The sequence below is a fragment of the Rhincodon typus genome, chromosome 22 (genome assembly GCF_021869965.1).
Source record: "Rhincodon typus isolate 14 chromosome 22, sRhiTyp1.1, whole genome shotgun sequence".
Lineage (NCBI taxonomy): Eukaryota > Metazoa > Chordata > Chondrichthyes > Orectolobiformes > Rhincodontidae > Rhincodon > Rhincodon typus.
Window position 1 is genome coordinate 10,676,734 of NC_063353.1, and position 22,236 is coordinate 10,698,969.

Here is a 22,236-nt window from a genome sequence, read left to right on the forward strand (position 1 = left end):
CATCTCACCCCTAATCCCACTTTCTTATGAACCTCCATCCTACCATTACCCACCTGTGGCCTGGGATCCAGCAATAATCATAAGTCTGAAGTGGCTGTGGTACCGATGTTAGCTATTACCTACTAAGTGGCATGGATGGTCAACATGGCTGCTGGCCTCTTATTAGTCAGTAGCCTTCAGATAACAGAATTTCCTTCCCTAGGATCCTTAATGCTGGGAAGGTCCATTGCTGTCCAATTAAGTGGTGCTTAATTTGGCAGGCCTTTCCTGCAAGTAGTGACATGGGCTTTTTCTGGCCTTCCAGCATGACTTCCAATGCCTCCTTTTTTAAACTCGCTCATAGGATGTGGGCGTTGCTTGCTGGCCAGCATTTAGTGCTCGTCCCTAGCTGCCCTTGAGAAGGTGGTGGTGAGCTGCCTTCTTGAACTGTTGCAGTCCACCTGCTGTTGTTTGACCCACAATGCCCTTAGGGAAGGAATTCCAGGATTTTGACCCAGCGACAACGAAGGAGCAGTGATACATTTCCAAGTCAGGATGGTGAATGGCTGAAAGGGAAACTTGCAGGTGGTGGCATAGCCATATATATGCTGCCCTTGTTCCTCTAGATGGAACTGGTCGTGGGTTTGGAAGGTACTGTCTGAGGATCTTGGGAAAATTTCTGCAGTGCATCCTGCAGATCATACACACTGCTGTTACTGAGTATCAGTGATAGAGGGAGTGGATGCTTATGGATGTGGTGCCAATCAAGTGAGCTGCTTTCTCCTGGATGGTGTCAAGCTTCTTGAGTGTTGCTGGAGCTACACCCATCCAGGCAGTCACACCCCTGACTTGTGTCTTGCAGATGGTAAACAAACTTCGGGGAGTCAGGAGGTGAGTTACTTGCTGCAGTATTGCCAACCTCTGACCTGCTCTTGTAGCCACTGTTTTCATGTGAGTTTCTGATCAATGATAACCCGAAGGATGTTGATATTAGGGGATTCACTGATGGTAACAGCATTGAATATTAAGGAGCAGTGGTTAGATTGTCTCTAATCGGAGATGATCATGGCTTGGCATCAAATTCCACTCACCCATATTTACACGTATATACACGCACATACAACCATGCACACACACATTCACATGCACACAAATACATTCGCACATGCACACAGACACATACACATGTACACATACATGTACACTTGTACAGTCACATGGACATACACAAATACACACTCACAAAGGTACTCACATACAAACACACACAGTGTACAAGCTCACATGTATACACACATACATGGGCATGCACGCACTCACATGAGCACATGCATATACATACACAGACACATTGTTCTGCTTTAAATCCATAGACTGCTGCCCCATCACACCTCCCATGACCGTCTGACGGTAATCTATCCTACCTCTCGTAATCAGCCCCTCACAATTGATGCCTCTCCTGATTATCATTGCCCTCTTTCTCCAGGTCAAACCCGTCTGCTGCTTGTTCCCAATTCTCCCTCTCCAGGTTGTTCCCTCTCTTTCCTGATCACTCCCTTTCTTATAAACAAGGATTGTTGTGTTGCTCTGCATGGATATTAGAGTGCAGCCTTGAAGATGACAGCAGCTGTTTGGGAGGATTGTATTTGAGAGTTAACTGTTAGCTATTGGTCCCGTTATTACTTGTCTGCTTAGAATAGCTCACACAAGGGCAGAGACAGCCAAAGAAGAAATAGAGGCAGAGAAGTTGATGCCAGATTCCCACCTGTAATATTTCTTCAATGAAATGGAACAGGAGAGAGATTGAATTGAATTAACTTTATTGTCACATGAGTACAATGAAAAGTTTACAAGTCCTCACTCACAGTGCCATCTTAGGTACATGGGTAACTAGGTTCAGATTCTTGAGTACAAATTCTTCAGGGGGAAAATATTAGGAAAATAAAGAAATAAAAAGTCCAACATTACAGAAATTCCAAAATACAAAATCATAGTAATAAATTAGATAAGCAAAGATATAAAAAGTTCAGAATAACAGTGCTTCCATCGTAATATAACAAAGAAAAAAGAAATTTTTAAAAACGAGAGAATTTAAGACAAAGTCCACTGTCAATTTCACGGCTCTGGGCTTGCGATAGAGCTCAGGATGTGTGTCTGTGTGTTTGTATGTGTGTGTGTGTCTGTGTGTATGTCTGCCAGTGTCTGTGTGTTTGTCTGTTTGTCTGTGTGTGTGCGTTTGTCTGTGTGTGTGTGTGTGGTGATACCAAAAGTGTCACCCAGAGGAAGATGGCATCGACTGTACATAGCAGCACTCTCAACACCAGGAATGCAGGCTGACACTCCACCTCAATCTAACTAGCATTTCTTTGTCAAAGACATAACCACGGGAGAGACACAACCCAAGCGAAATGCTTGCTTTCCACGACACGCACAGTAAATCGATAGCTGCTTGGTGCCTGGTTTCTGTGTTCATTATTGTCACAGACTTATTTAAAACCTGAGCTCCTGCCCTGAGTCCCCCATTAAACCGGGATTACCAGGAATCAGCGGAATTCTATTGGAAGATGGGTGGGAGTTATCGTTTTGACTTGAGAAACAGTCGGGAGATTTTAGCAGTTATGAGCAGTTTTCTGGTCTGACAGACAAACAGTGGGACTGGCTACAAATAATGAATGGCCTCAAACTCCTTGTCCGGAATTTGACAGTTGCTTGTCTGGACGTGACCAACTCCTAAACAGGCAGGGGCACAGAACCGTCAAAGGTACAGACGGACCAGAGGCAGAGCAGTGTACCGTCCACCTACTGACACTGGCAGGTGGACGCTCTAGTGTGGCATTTATATCTGATAATGATAAATTCCAAATATTCGACGTGTTATTCAATAAAATTAATCCCTGTTCGAGTCAGATCTTTTGATGACAATCTTACCCAACATCTCTTGTTATTTGAATGAATTTTAGCTTTTTTTTCTACGTTACATTTTTCGAAATGTCTTTGATATCACGAATTAGTGCAAGAAGTTGCATATTTACACATAAGACAATTGCACTATCGGTGCTTGTATTATTTGTATTGTGTTGTATTATTTGGGGAAAATGTCGTGTAAGGAAGAGACGTGTTATGTACTACAATAAAACAAATAAAATAAAACAACTGGTCTTTTACAAAGGGGTAACAAAACATTGAAAACAAGCACAGAAACTGCTAGAGAAATCCAGCAGGTCTCTAGCAGCATCTGTGGAAGGCAAACAGAGTTAACGTTTTTAAGTCCGATGCGACTCTTCAAAACCTGAAACGTTAACTCTGATTTCTGTCCACAGATGCTGCCGGACCTGTTGAGTTTCTCCAGCAACTTGTGTGCTGGTTCCAGATTTCCAATATCTCTCCAGTAGTTTGTTTTTTTTTATTTAAGTTGGCAATAGTAAACAAGATGCTACAAGTAACCCGTCAGAAACAATAAAATACAGCTGTAAACGTCGATCTGAGGTCAAAGCGGGAAGCTGGGGATATTGAGACAAGGTGTAGAGCTGGATGAACACAGCAGGCCAAGCAGCATCAGAGGAGCAGGAAGGCTGACGTTTTGGGTCTGGACCCTTCTTCAGAAATGGGGATATTGACAGCTGCTCAGTCGGTCTCTCTGAAGAAGCCAGTCACGTAAATATTTCAGTTCCATTCCCATATCGGAACTCGAGCCGAAGTAATGCTATTACAGCTCAAATATTAAGGCTACCATATGGTTAACAGTGCTGTAACATGAGGGCGCGATTCAAGGCTGTGGAATAGTTGTACATGCATGTGGAATTCAGGAGTGAGTGGGACCAGTGTGATAATTGGATTATGAGATCTATCCCCTCTCCTCCAAAAGTCCTCAATGAGGCTGTCGCTGAGGCTGTGCGCAATGTCAGTGCTGGGATTGAAAAATATGCCAGAAACCATTGGGTTTAACCCGACTAAGCGAAGGAGTGGGAAAGTGAGAAGCTTTAATCGGGAGCAGAATGCAGGAGCACGCTATTCGAGGAAGAAACTGCAGATCGTGATCTGCCTGCTTTCAATGGAGCTGTGCGAACGCTTTACTTACTTTGGGATAGTGTGCAACATGATTCTATATTGCACTCTGAAACTGGGCTACAAGAACTACCAGGCTGCCATTATCAACCTGTGTTTTGTTGGAGCAAGCACCTTGACTCCTGTGCTGGTGGGATGGTTTGCAGAGTCTTGCATGGGGAGAACCAAAGTGGTTTACATCTGTGCACTCCTTCACTTTATAGGTATGAGTGTGTTAGTGTGGCTCTCACATTTGTTATCGTTTGTGCACTGCACTCTTACAGTCTCATGTGCAGCATGCAGGTAAGGGGGAAATAAATACGGGAAAAGGGGCGTTAATGTTAATAACATGAATTTATTATGTCTATTCTGGAGATGCTGACAGTGACAGTTCTCCCTAATTGCCTTTGAGAAGATGCTGGAGAGCTGCCTGGAACTGCTATAGATACATCCACAGTCTTGTTTGAAAGAGAGTTCAGGAGCTTTGACCAAGGAATGCCAAGAAAATTCCAAGTCAGGAGAATGTTATGACTTGGAAGGGGACCTGGAACTGGAGGTGCTCTGGATGCTGGAGGTTACAGGTTTGTTGTTAAGTGGGTGACAGTCATCATTCTAATCCAGCAAGAGCCATTTTTAAGCAAGTTATTTCATGGACTTCCAGGAGACTTTCAATATTAAGATCAAGTAAAAATTCCCATTTTTACAACATTAAAAATATCGATTCAAACACGAATTTGCAGAGGTCCATTACTGCTGAGTTCCAATGATCGGCACAGTTGGCAGTATAATGGGCATCTGTAGGTTGACTGTCATGATGCACATAACAGTGGTTGTACAAAAAGAAAGACAATCTTAGTGCTCTTGAAGAGAATTATATGGAGTTGTTCTCTTTTACCAGTAAGCCAGAGGGTAAATGCACTGTCCTTGCCCTCCCTGTTGGGAACTACACCCGAAGGTAGTGTAGGGTGAGAATTAGTCCGATAGTATTGCAGCACCACCTTCAAACTGTGCTTCCATCCCATGCGCTCCCTCCTGGGAGTGTGGATTGAAAAAGGTGCTCAATGTTCTTCCAACAAACATGGGAGTTTAAGCTTGACTGTTCTTTCTAAAGCATTATCACATTTCAAATTCGCAGATATTTGCTAGTCATGAAAGAAGTTTTTTTTCAAAAAAAGTATTTGCTATTTTGTTCTTCATTCCTTTAAATTACTAAGAAGTTACTCCTGTACACAAATTGGAAATAGTATTAACAGTGGAAATGCATATTTCTATTTAAATATTTTTTCTTCACAAATTTGTGCTTGTTGAGAGATTCTACTTAGTCTCCTGTTCAACGAGAGTCAGAACCTGTACAAATTGGTAATATCACTGCAATATAGAAATCGTTTAAAACTGCAGTGATACTTAACAACCACACAGCCAGCCCACAGAGTAAGAAATTATACCCAGATTACAAGCTGAGCAGATCTGGCCATAACTGTCAGTGCTGATAGGAAACTGAGGAGCACAGCTGGTCACAAAGGCAGATAGCGGCCAAATGACCAGAAGGCAACTTAGAAGGTGGTTGTGGAGCATGATTGCACTGACTTACAGCTCCTGGGGCTTAGCATTATATGGATGCAGAAGACCAAACCAGAAATATTTGCAAGAGTAAACCACAAATGCCTCAGATTACACAACCTTGACTGGACAACATGTTACATTAGATGTGAGCTGTACTGTTGTATACAGAAAAAATGTGGTGTTAGTGTCTAACATAAAACAAAAAAAGATTAACATTAGTAACTCATCAATTAAAAACATATTTGTTAGCTATTGGAATATTTTTGCTAAACATATTGTAATTCTGTAAAACACTTTTTAACAAAGCAGTGAAGACTAAGTGGAACATAATGAGTTTGGCTATGATCTTCAGACTCTGTGTTTAGTTACAATGTGATAGAATCAAAACTGTATTTTGCAGTAATTTATTGCAAAAACATCATTTGAGCTTCTTTTCACTGGAAATGTGTATAGACAGATGTTTGATTTTATCCTGTTTTGTATCTGTCACTGCCAACACACTATTTAGTCAACACAAGTGAGAGTCCTGACTGTACATTGTCACAATATTACTATTCCATTTAATGCCATGATGTTATTGAGTACTGCAATCAGAGTTATACTGTAGGATTCATTGACTGAATACCTAATACAAATGCTTCCTTATAATGATCATGTAATTATTAATCAAATGAGTTTATTTTTACTGCAATTATTTAATTTTTACACGATCACAAACAAGGTCATGATCTGTTGCCCATCCGTAATTGCCCTAAAACTGGGTGTCTTGCTTGAACATTTCAGAGGATAGTTAAAAGCCAACCACTTTACGAGAGATCTGGAGACACATGTAGGCCTGATCAGTTAAGTACAGTAGATGTACTTCCCTAAAGGACATCAGTGAACTCGGTACATATTTATGACAACAGTTTCCTGGTCATCATTAGACTAGCCTTGGAGTCCAGATTTATTAATTGAATTCAAATTTTCATCCTCTGTCATAGTGGGATTTTAATCCATCTCCCCAGGGCATTAGCCTATGTTTACTGAGGTTACTAATCCATTGACAATACCACTATGCCAATGCCTCTCCCATTCATTCATATTTACGCAGAAAAGATGTAAAATTTCCTAATAATTGAAGTACACATTTTTGGTTTGCATTAAAAAAGAACTTGTATCAATATAATGTCTTTCATATCCTCAGGATGTTCCAAAGTATCTTCAAGTCAATTAATTATGTTTGCAGTGTAGTCACAGTTGTAATTTGGAGGAGTGTAGTTGCTAGAATACACACAGCACGTTCCCACAAACAGTAATTGGATAATTGATCAGATCCTTCCAGCATAAACCAGCAGGCCTGGCATTTGCCTGAAACTGGACCTCAGGGCTGATTGTCAGCTGCTGGCACATATTTTGCACCACCAAAGGTGGCCTGACCAGGTGACCATCTTAAAATTGGGCCTCCTTCAAACAATGTGACGGATAGAATTGGTGGGAAATGAGAATGTGAGGGTGGTGAATGCAAACAATAACACTCTACTGCTTTGAGTCAGAATTCTTCTGAAATTTCTGCTCCTCCAGGCTTTTCCTTCAAGCATTTTTCTTTTAAACAAACCTTCTAACTGGCAGACAGTGCCCAGGCCTTAGTAGACTACCGAAAGTCCAATCAATACCTGCTTTGCTCACAAGCTTCTCCAAGAGATCCCTGAACAGGCATCAGAGACCTTATTTACATACATGGGGTCTGTCACCCAGTCAAGGTGACTTACAGGAGTAGCTAGAAATACAGTACGACGAATTTAGTGGTTATCATGCTCATGTGTGGGCTGTTGCATTATGAGATTGGTCATCATTATGTAAAATAAGTATAATGTTAGGGAAATTCTCCCCAAAATGTGCTTGTGATGTTATTTACTAAATGGTAGCCAGAACACAAGGAAATTCTCCCTGATCACCTTCAAATTGTTGCAAGTGATCCTCTACATCGACTTGAAAAGATAGACAGAGCCCAAGTTTGGTATGTTGTCCAAAAGATGACTCTGCCAATTTAAGAGAATTTCCTCAAGATTAGAAAGTGTGTCCATGTCACCAGGATTGCGATGTTAAAATGAATCCTTGCTTTCATGTTCAAGATTGATGTCTTATATCCTCTATATAACATTGAGGAAAAGCAGATAATTCTGTGGTGTCCTGACCAACATTCCTCCTTCAGCCAACAACAGAAAAAAACAAGAATCAGTTCTCCAACTCCTTTGCTGTTTCTAATCGCTTGTCACACACAAATTGGGGGCAGTGTTTCCTGAGGGTGGACAAAGATGTTTCATTGCTTTCAAATGTTTTGGAGTGTCTTAGGTTGTGTTAAGCTGCTCTGAAAATGAAACAAGGGGTGATTAACTTTCTAAAGATGGCTTTCTGTTTGTTCCGCAAAGGTACAATGATGCTGCCTGTCGTTGCATTCCCCTTTGAGGATTTCTACATTGATACTCACCATAACATAGATGCTCTTGATAAGGGGGAGCAGACTGTGCTGTTTTTTATTGGCCTCCTGTCAGCATCTTTGGGCTCAGGAGGAATCCGGGCTGTTGTTTGTCCATTCAGTGCCTACCGGCTACAGGAGTACGATCAAAGCCAACTTCTAACATTCTTCAACTGGTTAGTGCTCTTCTGAACTTTTGTTTGTCTGATTTTTTTCTGGTTGAGATACAAGAATACAACTTAAGTTTGTTGATGTTGGACACTTCCTTAGTTTGCTGTGGCTTGTAAAAACAATGATTTAATTCTCTCCTTCCTTCAGTCCTGAAGGACAGTTCTATTAAAATTGAATCGTTAACACTGTTTCTCTCTCTGCAGAGGCTGCCAGACCTGTTGAGTTTTGCCTCTACTTTCTGCTTTCATTTAACGCTATATTTCTACTTTTTTCAAGTTGTGGAGTCACAGCAGAAACGCTGACGATGTCTAAAGAAAGCTGTGCATTTATATAACAATCTTCATGATCTTAAGATGTCCCAAAGCAGCACAGTCAATACAGTTCACATTCAACAAAGTACTTTTGAGGTGTAGTCACTGTTATAGAAAATGCTGCCATCAATTTGCCTACCACAAGCTCCCACAAATGGTAATGCGATAATTACCATTGTAGGCACACCATGGTTCAATGGTTAGCACTGCTGCCTCACAGCACCAGAGACCCAGGTTTGATCCAGCTTCAGGCAACTGTCTGTATGGAGTTTGCACATTCTCCCAGTGTCTGTGCGGGTTTCCTCCGGGTGCTCCAGTTTCCTCCCACAGTCCAAACATACGCAGGTTATGTGGATTAACCATGTTAAATTGCCCATAATGTCCAGGGATGTGCAGGCTAGGTGGCTTAGCCTTGGGAAATGCAGCATTACATGGATACAGTAGGAGGGATGGGTCTGGGTAGGGTGCTATTTGGAGGGGTGGTGTGGACTCAGTGGGCCAAATGGCCTGCTTACCCACTGTAGGGATTCTGTGAATTACTTGTTAGTGTATTTCAATGATGTTAGTTTAGGGAAAGATATTAGCCAAGACATCAGGGGGACTTTCCCTTCTCTTCTCTTCTTTAAGCAGTGTTGTGGAATGTTTTACACCTACTTGAGATGACAGATGGGCTTCACTTTAGGGTTTGAGCAGAATGATGGCACCTCCAACAGTGCAACACTCCCTCATTACTGTACTAGACAGTCAGCCTCAGTTTTGCACTCAGTTCAATGAAGTGCAGTTAAAGCCACAATTTTCGGACTCAGAGGTGAGATGCCACTTACCCTTAATGTAACAAATTTGATGCAGAAGATCAGATAAACGCTTCTCAAACTGTCAAGTATAAGGTTAAATCCCTTACAATTGGCTTGGAGCAATAGACATAATAAACACCAAAGGACTGACAACTTTAGACAATGAACAACATCGACAGAACTCGAAGCACAATGAAGCTTTGCTGAATATTCATTTTGAATCTCCTGGCACTGATCTGAGCTCCATTCCGACAGCACTGTCTGTATTAACATGTGATCTCGGAAGGAGCCTCATGTCGAATTTGATATACTGTCTCAGTACTACCTCAGTGTTTAGCAATCCTTTTCCAGCGATATCAGACAATAACATGTGCAATAAGTTGAACCAGATTGCAATATGTTTACACTCAGTTAGCAGACTGGTAACGAAAAAGGATTGGTTCCTGCTAAGAAATAGATTGAAGAAAAATTAAGTGGCAGCACCAACAAGCTAAGTCTCTGTGGATAGAAAAACAGCTATTGTATATTTAATGGAAAAAGAAATAACATTTCATGCAAGGAAATAGCCCTTACAAATGTGGATATCGATCCAAAGGAACTGCATTATGCCATGTGTATGTTGCTCTTCAAATCAAGCTGGTCTTCACTGAACCATTCCTCTTCTGTCACCAGAGTGAATCTCAGTGATCAAAGGGGAACTTGTGCTCTTAGTATTGGTGTGTTACACATGCATATGTTACTTTGTACAACATGGAACATAGCCTTTCCCTTCAAACAAGCAACTCTTTCAAAAGCAAAGACTATAGTCCAGTTCTGAGGATGGGTCACCAGACCCGAAACATTAACTCTGATTTCTCTCTACAGATGCTACCAGACCTGCTGAGGTTTTCCACCAATTTCTGTTTTTGTTTCTGATTTCTAGAATCCACAGTTCTTTCATTTTTTTTGTTTTATTGACTATAGCTCCAAGTTGTACAGATTATTCCTAAAGTTAAGGGACTCACATCCAATCCATTACTATTTGTGAAAAGTTAAATTATTTGTAACACAGTGAATATAATTTCTCAGGAAAAGACCTTTTTTGTTTCTGTTGTAGGATATGTTCCCAGCAGTCACTATATTTGTTAGCTTGAGTGAGTGTGTTTGTATGAGTGTGTCTGTGTATATATCAGTGTGAGTATAACTAATATTATAATATAATTCATGTCTACTGTTGCTCACGGATAAAGTCTTTACCTTTTTCTTTCTATAAACATTTCTCTGCTTCTTTCCATTCTGCAATGCTTTCATTCAGACTCGCTGTCCCTGTCCATTTTTCTGTATAAGATCTGGAAATTTTTATCTGTATGGTTTGGTTTGACATCATAGCACAGTTTTGCTACCATCATTCAAGTTCTTTCGATAATTTGTTAATTCCTTCCAAATCAGTGGCCTCTCCCACCTCAGAAGGACAAGGGCAGCGGATGCATGGGAACACCATGCAAGTTCCCTTCCAAGCCATGCACCATCCTGACTTGGAACAATATCGATGTTCTTTCACTGTTGCTGGGTGAAAATCCTGGAACTCCCTTCCTAACAGCACTGTGGGTGGCCCTACATCCCAAGGCCTGTAGTGATTTAAGAAGGCAGTACACTGTTGACTTCTCTTGACAATAAATATTGGTTTAGCCAGTGATGTCAACATCCCATGAATGAATTAAAAAAACTCCCCCCGATATGACATGAGTCTTTTATGATAGTGATTAGAAGATTTTCTGGGTGGAAAACCAGAGGTGCCGGTTAGACTGCTTTTTATTTCCTCTTGTATTAGACAAGGTGGGGGAGGGGCAGATCACCAGAAAGGTGCTACAACACAAGAAAGATGTTGACTGGGCAGGAGGTGACTGAGGAAGCAGAATGGGAGTCCTGTGATCAAGACAAAGCGAAAGATTGGTGTAAAAGGAGGACACTACTAGTTGTGCATGACAGCACAGAGACGAATAGGGCCAAATGACCTTCTGCACTGTAAGCTTCAATGCTTCATGGTCAACTAATATTATTCAAAATTTAAGATTACCATGCAAATCAACTAAAATATACCATTTTATATTCACCTTGAACTTCTGATCTATCTTCTCACAGGTTTCACTGGTTTGTGAACTTGAACTCTGCAGTTGTCTTTGTGGGCATTGCCTACATTCAACAATCTATTGCGAAAAACCTGGGCTTCCTTATTCCTTTTGCATCCATACTGATGACCCTTCTTACTATTCACATGGTGCAGAACAGACTTATATATCAACCCAAGTCAGGTAAGAGGAACCAGTATTTCAATTACTAGCCACTTTGGCAAGACTTATGTTGCAATTAAATTTTCCCAAGATTGTTTGCAGACTGAAATAATTCTGGGAATATTTAATTTAATTTAATTTATTTCCAATGCCAGTAGTACTGGATGAACACGAGGTTTATTCTATTTCTTGTTGCAATATGGCAGCACTCGCTGTTTGTACCTCATCCACAGGTTGACACTGTAACCAGCTCTAAATACACACATTACAGGCTGCCTGTTCCAGATTGTGCTGCAATCTTTCCCAGCCTGTTACAAACACAACTAAAAGACATACTGGGTAGACATCTTCAATGGGACAGGCTTCGACATACTTGGAGACGTTTGCTATCGTGTCCTTGTTTCCAACCCAAGGGTCATTTAACTACAGCAACCACCTCCAGTCCAACAGAAACTAATGATTGTCATAGTCTTTAAACTTGCTGCATGGAAAGAGAAAGAGGCAAGGCAGTTAAGTGCATGTGTAAACTGAGTCATTTCTTGCTCTGAGAGCTCATGCATAGACCCTACAATCACAGAGCACAAATGGAGGCCATTTAACTAATTCTGCATGTGCTGGCTCATTGAAAGAGATATCCAATCAGTGCCGCTCTCCATCACTCCAAAAATGTTCCCTTTTTAAATCATTCTTCTATTCTATTTATTTGTGGGATGTGGGCGTCGCTGGCTGGCCAGCATTTCTTGCCCATCCCAAATTGCCCTTGAAAAGGTGGTGGTGAGCTACCTTCCTGAACCGCTGCAGTCCACCTGCTGTAGGCTGACCCACAATGCTATTAGGGAGGGTATTCCAGGATTTTGACCCAGCAACATGAAGGAACGGCGATATATTTCCAAGTCAGGATGGCGAGTGGCTTGGAGGGAAACTTAAAGGTGGTAGTATTCTCATATGTCTGCTGTCCTTGTCCTTCTAGATGGAAGTGGTCATAGCTTTGAAAGGTGCTGTCTGAGGATCTTTGGTGAATTTCTGCAGTGCATCTTGTAGATAGTACACACTGCTGCTACAGTGATGGAGGGAGTGGATGCCTGTGGATGTTGTGCCAATCAAGCAGGCTGCTTTGTCCTGGATGGTGTCAAGATTCTTGAATGTTGTTGGGGCTGCACTCATCCAGGCAATTGGGGAGTATTCGATCACACTCCTGACTTGTGCCTTGTAGATGATGGACAGGCTTTGAGGAGTCAGGAGGTGAATTACTCGCTGCAGTATTCCTAGCTTCTGGCCTGCTCTTGTAGCCACTGTGTTAATGTGGTGAGTCCAGTTGAGTTTCTGGTCAATGATAACCCCCCAGGATGTTGATAGTTGGAAGTTCAGTGATGGTAACACCATTGAATGTCAATCATTATATAATTCCTTGTTGGATTGTATTACCAATTCAGCTTTCAACATTATTTCAGGCAGAGCATTCAAGGTCATAGCTTGCTGCATAAAGAGATTTCTCCTTAAACCTGAGATAGTAGGAACTGCAGATGCTGGAGAATCCGAGACAACAAGGTGCAGGGCTGGATGAACACAGCAGGCCAAGCAGCATCATAGGAGCAGAGAGGCTGACGTTTCGGGCCTAGACCCTTCATCAGAAAAGGGGGAGGGGAAGGGGGTTTTGAAATAAATAGGGAGAGAGTGGGAGGTGGATAGAAGAGGGATAGAGGAGAGGATAGGTGGAGAGGAAACAAACAGGTCGAAGAGGCGGGGATGGAGCCAGTAAAGGTGAGTGTAGGTAGGGAGTTAGGAAGGGGATAGGTCAGTCCAGGGAGGACGGACAGGTCAAGGGGGCGGGATGAGGTTGGTCGGTAGGAGATGGACGTGCAGCTTGAGGTGGGAGGAGGGGATAGGTGGGAGGAAGAACAGGTTAGGGAGGCAGGGACGAGCTGGACTGGTTTTGGGATGCGGTAGGGGGAGGGGAGATTTTGAAACTTGTGAAATCCACATTGATAACATTGGGCTGCAGGGTTCCCAAGCGCCAAGAAGACTTTCCACATCAAGCAGATGTTCACCTGCACATCTGCCAATGTGGTATACTGCATCCGCTGTACCCGGTGTGGCTTCCTCTACATCGGGGAAACCAAGCGGAGACTCGGGGACCGCTTTGCAGAACACCTACGCTTGGTTCGCAATAAACAACTGCACCTCCCAGTCGCGAACCATTTCAACTCCCCCTCCCATTCCTCAGACGACATGTCCATCCTGGGCCTCCTGCAGTGCCACAACGATGCCACCCGAAGATTGCAGGAACAGCAACTCATATTCCGCTTGGGAACCCTGCAGCCCAATGGTATCAATGTGGATTTCACAAGTTTCAAAATCTCCCCTCCCCCTACCGCATCCCAAAACCAGTCCAGTTCGTCCCTGCCTCCCTAACCTGTTCTTCCTCCCACCTATACCCTCCTCCCACCTCAAGCCGCACCTCCATCTCCTACCAACCAACCTCATCCCGCCCCCTTGACCTGTCCGTCCTCCCTGGACTGACCTATCCCCTTCCTAACTCCCCACCTACACTCACCTTTACTGGCTCCATCCCCGCCTCTTCGACCTTTTTGTTTCCTCTCCACCTATCCTCTCCTCTATCCCTCTTCTATCCGCCTCCCACTCTCTCCCTATTTATTTCAAAACCCCCTTCCCCTCCCCCTTTTCTGATGAAGGGTCTAGGCCCGAAACGTCAGCCTCTCTGCTCCTATGATGCTGGATAGATGGGCATTTGTTGATGTTGCTTTTAATGACCCTGCAAGAGAGAATGACCTGCAAGAAATGGGCTCTTCTTCTAACCATTAACTCACAAATGATTTCTAACTTTTTCCAGTTATAGGTCACCTGTGTGCAGTCTTGTCTGTAGTGGTCGCTGGGATATCAGAGATGAGCAGGAGAAACTTTCTGCAGGTGGAACAGACTCTGTCTGGAAAGGTGCTCCTTGTGTCTTCAATGCCTTGCTTTCATCTTGCTCCTCAGTACCTCTTGCTCGGAATCTCTGAGGCATTGGTCACACCTGCTTGTACGTGCAAGTCTCTTAGGTGATCGGTGATTCATATTGGAAAAGGCTTTACTTTTCATTTTGACTCACAGCATAGATTTTATGTTTTAGCACCGTAGGAAGAGATTGTGCTGAAATCTAAGTGCAAATGTTACATAAGACAAATGTTGTCTGCTTAATAATTTTCCAAATAATGGACTAGAATGCTCACTCTAGTGGACAAAAGCTGTAATCACCCACTCTAAGAGTGGAACGTTGCTGGAGAGAAAAGTGCACTGCACTCAGTAAGCACTGTGGCAGAACTCACCCAGCCTCTCATCCTGCCACAGGGAAAATCAACATAAGAAACACCATCACCTCCAAGTTCTGGATTGGACAATTATCATTTAAAGTTACACCCATTCATTTTAGATTAAATCCTAGAATTAGCTACATTGTACCACCAGCAACAGATATGTTGAGCTAAAGAAGAAGGTACATTATCACCTTTTCAAGGATGGGCAGGATAAAACTGACCTTTCCTGTGACAATTACATCCCAATATTTGTGCTTTTCTTCCTGTGTAAATTTGATTCCTGGTGAATGAAATCATTGTAAGGCACAGGCAATTGTGGTCAGTGTTGATGACACTGCACGTAGCCAATTTCCTGTAAAATATTGGGACTGAGCTTCTAAATTTGTATTTCTGTAGAGGAACCATGATGTACATTGACAAGACATGGGGTTGGTTCCCACAATTTTTAATGTATTAACTTTACCATCCCATTATGGTAAGGTTCCCTGCTGCTGGCAGAGGTCAGAACAAATCACTGTTAAATGTATAAAGAATACATGTATTTTATTCATATTGGTGTGTATAGATGTATATATACAGTACATTACATTCCAGCTATGTTGGCCTCTCCATAATATACTTGTTACAGATCTCAATGGGTGTAATTAAAGCAATATCCCCATAACAGAGTCTGCTCCCCAATAAATTTTAATGTGGCAGGTAAACCATTTATAAAATAGAATTCACTAAAATTTATCTTTAGGTAAATGTCTTAAAAATTATACCATGCACAAATCCCATTCATAATTGTAATTTGAATAGAGATGTCATTTTTTCAGTTTGGTTATTGCTTATATATGTATAAATGAATTGTTTGAAACATAAAAGCTATTGCTTAATTCAAGCAAGCCAAGGAATCAGCATAGCAAGCATTGAAAGCATTTTGAAAGTTAGCTACTTTAAGTAGTTGATTTTTATGCCTACCTTTGTTTACAGGTAAGCTGATTACATTCAGACTGTCTCCAAAGAGCATTCGAGGCATTGCAATGCAGTTCATGACACTCTTCAATAGTGCAGGCTGCTTTGTGGGAGCGATGATTATTCAAACTACCCACCAAGTATCTGGAGGTGAGAGCAGTTTGCTTAAAAGCTGTGTTTAAACAAAAATTGCCGACTGTTGTTAAATAAAACAGAATTTAGCACAAGTAAGTTTTGCTTATCATATAACATGAACATGAGCAGGAGTATGGTTTTATTATTAACATAGAGGTGCAGTTGGTCAGCTGTGCTCAGCTATAAAGCTCATATTGAAGAACCTCAGAGGCCTTTCTCTGAAGTCAGAGGTTTCAGTTCATTGTTAATGGTTCTTAAATACTTCCTTTTGTCGATAGGGACTTCTGAAGGACATGTTTTGCTCACTTTCAGACAGATGATGAAACTTCACAAACAGGCTTCACTGACCGCGTATCCCAGGAATATATATTATGAGAATACTCCGATAGGAAAATTGTAGTCTTTTCTGTGAAAAATAAACTGAGTTGCTTCTTAGATGGTTATTGAATAGATGAGTAGTGAGCACTTTTTTATAATAGAACCGTTTATTTCTAAGTTACATAGATTAGGATACCCTCTGCAGGAGTCCAGAGTCATCAATTTTAGCATTTCACTTGCAAAAGTTAAAGGTTAAGAAAAAAATGAAGAAAGAGTAAGAAACAATTTGCGTTAATGCAGCATCTTTCACATTCTGAGGTCAGCCCAATAAGCTTCATGGCCAGTGAATAAGTTTCATCAAACTGTAGTTGTGGTTATGTAGCAAATATGGCAGTCAGTTTCCACCCGACTGATAAGGTTTCACAGACAGTGATTAATAAAGCGGTTTTAGTGGTTAGCAGATGAACATTGCTGAGGGGCATTCTCTGCTTTTTGGAAAGAAAATGCGATTGGGCCTTCCAAGACAGTCAGATGAAATCACCAACAATAGACAGCACTTTGTTATTACAGCACTAAACTATCAATCTGAATGATATGCTCAAATCCTTAATTCAACTTAAAAGCACAGCCTCCAAACTCTGAGACAGGTTGCTGCCACTGAGCCTATCTATCACGTCAGAGAGAAATCAGCTCATTTTATCACCAAACCATCTGTTGCTTTCTACACTATTTGACATAATCTACAAATGGAAACTTTTGATTGAATTTGAATACTTTATTCAGGATCAGTTGTAAGTTTTCTGTGCCTAATGGAGGCAGCAGGTATAATCCCAGGAGAACTTTCCTGGTCACAATTGGCCAATTAAAGGCACCACCTCAATCAAGAGCCTTTGGATCTTCTTGTTCAGCAAAATGAGAATATCCTTTATTGTCACGTGTATTCAAGTAAGGAAGTACAGGAGTACAGTGAAACGTTTTACAATGTCACCTCTTATGGTGCCATCTTAGGTACAAGTACCGAGGTACAAATGTTAGATACAAAAAGATGAAGAAAAAGAAGTAGTTGCATTACTTTACAGTGATTTTTAGAATAAGTCTTTTTTTTAAAAAATGACCATTAAGAGGATAGCCATTATAGTCAGATTGCAGATAAACATTACATTGCAGTAACTCAGCATAAGGGCTTCCACACATGGTCTAACCACCTGTGCCAGACCCCAGTCCAACAACCGTCTCCGCTCCACTCCATGCCTCCAGTCCACTCCACACCAGCTCTCAGCTGTTCCAAAGGAAGTTTTCTCCGGGACCACTCCCCCCGACCCGGCCCCGCTCCAGGACCGCTCCCCCAGCCCCGACCCCGCTCCTGGACCGCTCCCCCCTCACCGGCCTCCGCTCCGGGAACACTCCCCTGGCCCCATTCCAGGACCGCTTCCCCTACCCCGGCCCCATTCCGGGACTGCTCCCCCCTCACCGGCTTTTGCTCCAGGACTGCATGCTCTCTCTCCAACACCCACCCCACACCTTCCCCACTCTTCTCCCTCTCCCCCCTTCCTTCCAGGTCCCCCTCCTCCTCCCCCCCCCCCCCAAACCCTGCACTGAGCCATCTCTCCTCTCCCCTGCATTGGGCTGTCTGTCCCGATGCTGGTCTCTCCCCCTGCACTAGGCTCAGTCTCCTTATCACAACTCTGCAACAGGATAACTCACTGCTGCCGATGCTGTCCAAATTCTTCACAGTAAATAAGTAAAGTGAAAGGTAAGTAAAAGACACAAAAAAAAAGCAAAGCAGATGGAGTGGATGAGCCCTGAGCTCAGGAGCCCTATTCCGCCCCCATCTTAAGTTTTTAAGTTTATTTTAGTTACTCTGTTTGGGTATGCTACAAGACATAGGACTTGCATCCAAACCTTCCAGCCCAGAGGTAGGGATACGAACTCTGTGCCACGTGATCCTAAGTATGATGCTATATAATTTAGGTCAACGTGGCCAAGGTCAAGGCCCAAGGGTGTAAGGGTGTCACGGTAACACCAACAAAGTCGGCCGCAGCAAGAGACTCCGACATTGTGGGTCTGGGTCAGGCAGGCGCATTGGTCCAGTGGTGAGACATGGCGTCTGTGGATCAGCAACTTTGATGTTTGTTGGGTCTGGTGTAGACAGTGACAAGGCAGTGGTGGCTCTTTAAGCTATATCTTTTAATTTTTCACTTTTTCTTAAACTACCAAAATGCACTGTATTGTGGCGACTTATGAAAGCTTTTCACTATACTTTATTGTATTTCTCACTGTGAAATACATGTGACAATAAAATCATTCATTCAAATATTTCATCATGCCTCACCCCAACAGCTGCGTTTAAAGAAATATCATTATTAATGCAACAGTTTTAACAAGAAAAGCTATTCAAATCGGCCAAAATACTTAGTCAAAAGATGAATATGCATATATACTTTTAAAACATTCTATTTTTTTTTAAATGGGCAGTTCCATTTTTCCAAAGCAATGTCAGTTGAAGGACCGTGCATTGAGTTAATGGGCATTTGTTAATGGGTACATTCATTAAAAAGAACATTTGATCAGGCATTGATTCATTCCCCACATTCTGTGCAGTTTGCTTAATATGAGTAATTGGCTAAAGGAACTGTTTTGCTCATGGTATTTTCATTATTAAAAGCTTTCTACTAGATCATACATTTTCTTCGTTAATTGTTTCAACTGCTCTTGGCTGAAGATGTCTTCTGAATCAAAATTATGCAGAAAAATAACTAGACTCAAGCAGGTTTTATCAAGCACAGCCATAGTGATGTTGTTCCTGGAATGTGTGAATCATTCTGACTGGGGCTAGATCCATTATGTCAGTTCATTACTTTTACTGTTTCCCTTTTCACTGGCTACTGTTTCCCAACAGGTAATTGGTTTCCAAATAATCTGAATGTTGGGAATTTGGACACATTCTTTTTTCTCCTGGCTGCGTTCATGCTTCTGAATATTCTGGGATTATGGCGAATTTCTCACAGGTATTTTATATTGAGAGGAAAATCTATGTTTCCATTTGGTTTACCACAAATAAGTGATATCTTTTCCCTCGTCACACAGATACAGAGACCTTCAACAGGAAAATGACCAATATGTTAAAGGAGTTCTTCTGGAAAAGCTAATGGAGCACGAAAAGTCTCTGAAATTCTATGACAGTGTTGTGGATTGGCCCACCTTCTCCTATCCCAGGGAGATCATACTATGAGAACAAATTCAAAGGGGGGTAGTGCTGGCATTACCTGCAAACAAACAGCCTGATTCTCTTAAACTTGCGCTGCAATAAAATGTGTTAGGAAACGGATGTCTGACTTACTAATTTTCTGTAGAACTATGCTTGTTAAAATTTTGTTATCACTTGCAACTTGTCACCTTGCTTTAGAGTACCACTTCTTTTCCCCAGGGGAAACTAGCATCATTTTAGATGAGAATGCGCTATTGTGATTTCCTATTTAGTTTATTTTTGACTTGGCAAACTTACATACTAATGCAAACTTGTGTTGGAGTTACACAAATGAAATATTTGGGTAAGTAAAAGAATATTTTTGTATCGTGTAGATCTATAAAGTTTAATACAAAAATATTTCATTTGCATCTGACATTTTCCTAATGTAAAGTAGCATATTCCTTAATGTTGAAATGTTTAATTTAGAAATTGCTTACATTTGAAAATGATGGAGAAAATTAACAATAAATGTACTCGACTTCAAAACTTAGTGCTGATGCATTGTTGGCATGTGGAATTTATAGAAAGGGTCTGGCGTTCTTGAACTTATTCAGTTTCAAAGGTCAAGTCTTTATTAATTGTGACATTCATGTGCATTACTATTAGTTATTTTGCAATGACTGGAGCGAAGACAGAATACTCTGAACACAAAAGACACTCCACTTAAAGCTCAATGTTAATTACAGTCCTGAGTGAACAGTCAGATCAATTACCATTACAGTCAGCTTCTGTTTATGTCTGGGCACTGTGACCATTAGACACCTGTTTTTTTTTCCCTGAAATGTATCAATATGGCTATGCAGAAAACTTTTGATGGCATGTGTTTCTTGTGGCAAGGACCTGTTTGCAGTGAGTCCATCAGGATTCTTTAAAATAATATTCTCTCAGTGGGTTATCAACTTTCAAGAGGAAGCTACAGTGGTCATGCTTTCTTGCATTAATAATGATGAAATCGTGACTTGGAAGTGTCTTCTGCATTTTTGTGTGTTAGGCATCCTAAGAAATGGTGCATGACTAGAAATATGTGTTCATTGCTAACCACATCAGAAGAAACCAAAAATTGCATGATTAATTTACAGCATCACAAACTGTGAAATAAATCAGAACAAGGCCCCTTTCAATTACTAATAGGTACATCTAAGATGTATCTAAGGTGAGGCATCTGTTCAGAAAGGCTTCACGTCACTAAACACTGATATATCACTGTTCCTCCTTCAGCTCAAGACACAAATAGAGTTTGTTCTTCAGCTTGCAGAGTTGCTTCTGCACTACATTATTGGTCAAGTCATCAGAGTGTCTACATTAGTCGAGGCTTATATATTACAATTAAACAGATTTTACTGATGCAACTGAATTGCTAACAGTTGAACCTGTACAAAGCATGGTGTAAAAAGAAGACAACCTCATATACACATCAGTCTAGGAAAAATGAAGTAGAACAAAACTGCTGACTGAGCAAATGCTTGTGGCTAACGGGCACTTGACCTTTGTGGTTGCAAAGGTTACGAAGTCAAGGGCACAGATATTTCCTGCTTATCTGACTCCATGATTTCAGGGTCATGAGGATCTTGGGCAGGGAACGTTCATTAAACATTCTGGAAGATTGGAAGAAATATATAAAAGGAGCATTAGGGACATCGGTACTAACAACCTGGGAACAACCATCATGGAAGGAAGACTTCCGAGTTTGTAAGTTAGCAAAGACTATGATCCATCGGAATGAACCTGGCCAGTTCATCTCGCACGGATATCTAAGACCAAGCCATGAGTCTTGTGATATAGTATAATGTGTATCAAGCTAGAATAGTGAGTTAAATGCAAAGATATTAATTAAACTAACTGAACAACTTGAGTACTAATAAAGACCAAGTTGTGCTGGACATAAGGTTGACTGCCTCCTTATCCACCATATCCATTGACGCCCTATAGAGGCAACAAGGTCAACATTAATCTATGAACAAAATGGCAAAATGATGCACAACTAGGGATTTAGTATTGAAAAGGTTCTGTGCACACACTAAACAATTGTACAGCACACAAAGTACCACAAATAACATAGAAGGTCTATAGTCTTTTCTTAACATTTTATTTTAATCTCGTAATGCAGGTTGAGGGAAGACAGTACACTGGGAGAACACTTCTTTTTAAATAACAGAACCACAGGATCTATTATATCAAACTGAATACTATGACATCTTGCATTGAGCTTAGTCAAATGTTTCAAGGCATCCCAAGGGACTTTGTTCACACAAAATTTGGAATCAAACCACATAAGGAAGCATCAGTTGGCCTAAAGCTTGGTCAGGAGGTATGTTGTCAGGGGTGTTTCAGAGACGCACAGGGAGGAAATTCCAAAGCCAAGTGCCCAAGGAGTTGATCAAATTGCTAATGGCATAGGGATGTAAATCAGGATGAGAGTGGCGCTAGAATGAATAAACACATATGTGGCTCAGTGTTTAGCACTGCTGCCTCACAACACCAGGGGCCCAGGTTCGATTCCACTCTCGGGCGATTGTCTGTGCAAACTTCACACATTCTCCCCGTGTCTGCGTGGATTTCCTCCCAGTCCAAAGATGTGCAGGCTAGGTGGATTGGCCATGCAAAATTGCCCATAGTATTCAGAGATGTGTAGATTAGGTGAGTTATAGGGGGATGGGTCTGGGTGGGACTCT

The 22,236-nt window shown here is 41.6% G+C and overlaps 1 protein-coding gene across 1 annotated transcript; it reads left to right on the forward strand.

Annotated features, from left to right (window-relative positions):
- The first annotated feature begins 3,877 nt into the window (after window positions 1-3,877).
- slc15a5 (solute carrier family 15 member 5) lies at window positions 3,878-19,590 on the forward strand. The gene is made up of 7 exons (XM_048610567.1): window positions 3,878-4,247; window positions 7,998-8,220; window positions 11,442-11,611; window positions 14,442-14,630; window positions 15,880-16,011; window positions 19,214-19,322; window positions 19,402-19,590. Exons 1-7 carry the CDS (start codon window positions 3,878-3,880, stop codon window positions 19,544-19,546), a joined length of 1,338 nt encoding a protein of 445 aa, XP_048466524.1. The 3' UTR covers window positions 19,547-19,590.
- The last annotated feature ends 2,646 nt before the right edge of the window (window positions 19,591-22,236 follow it).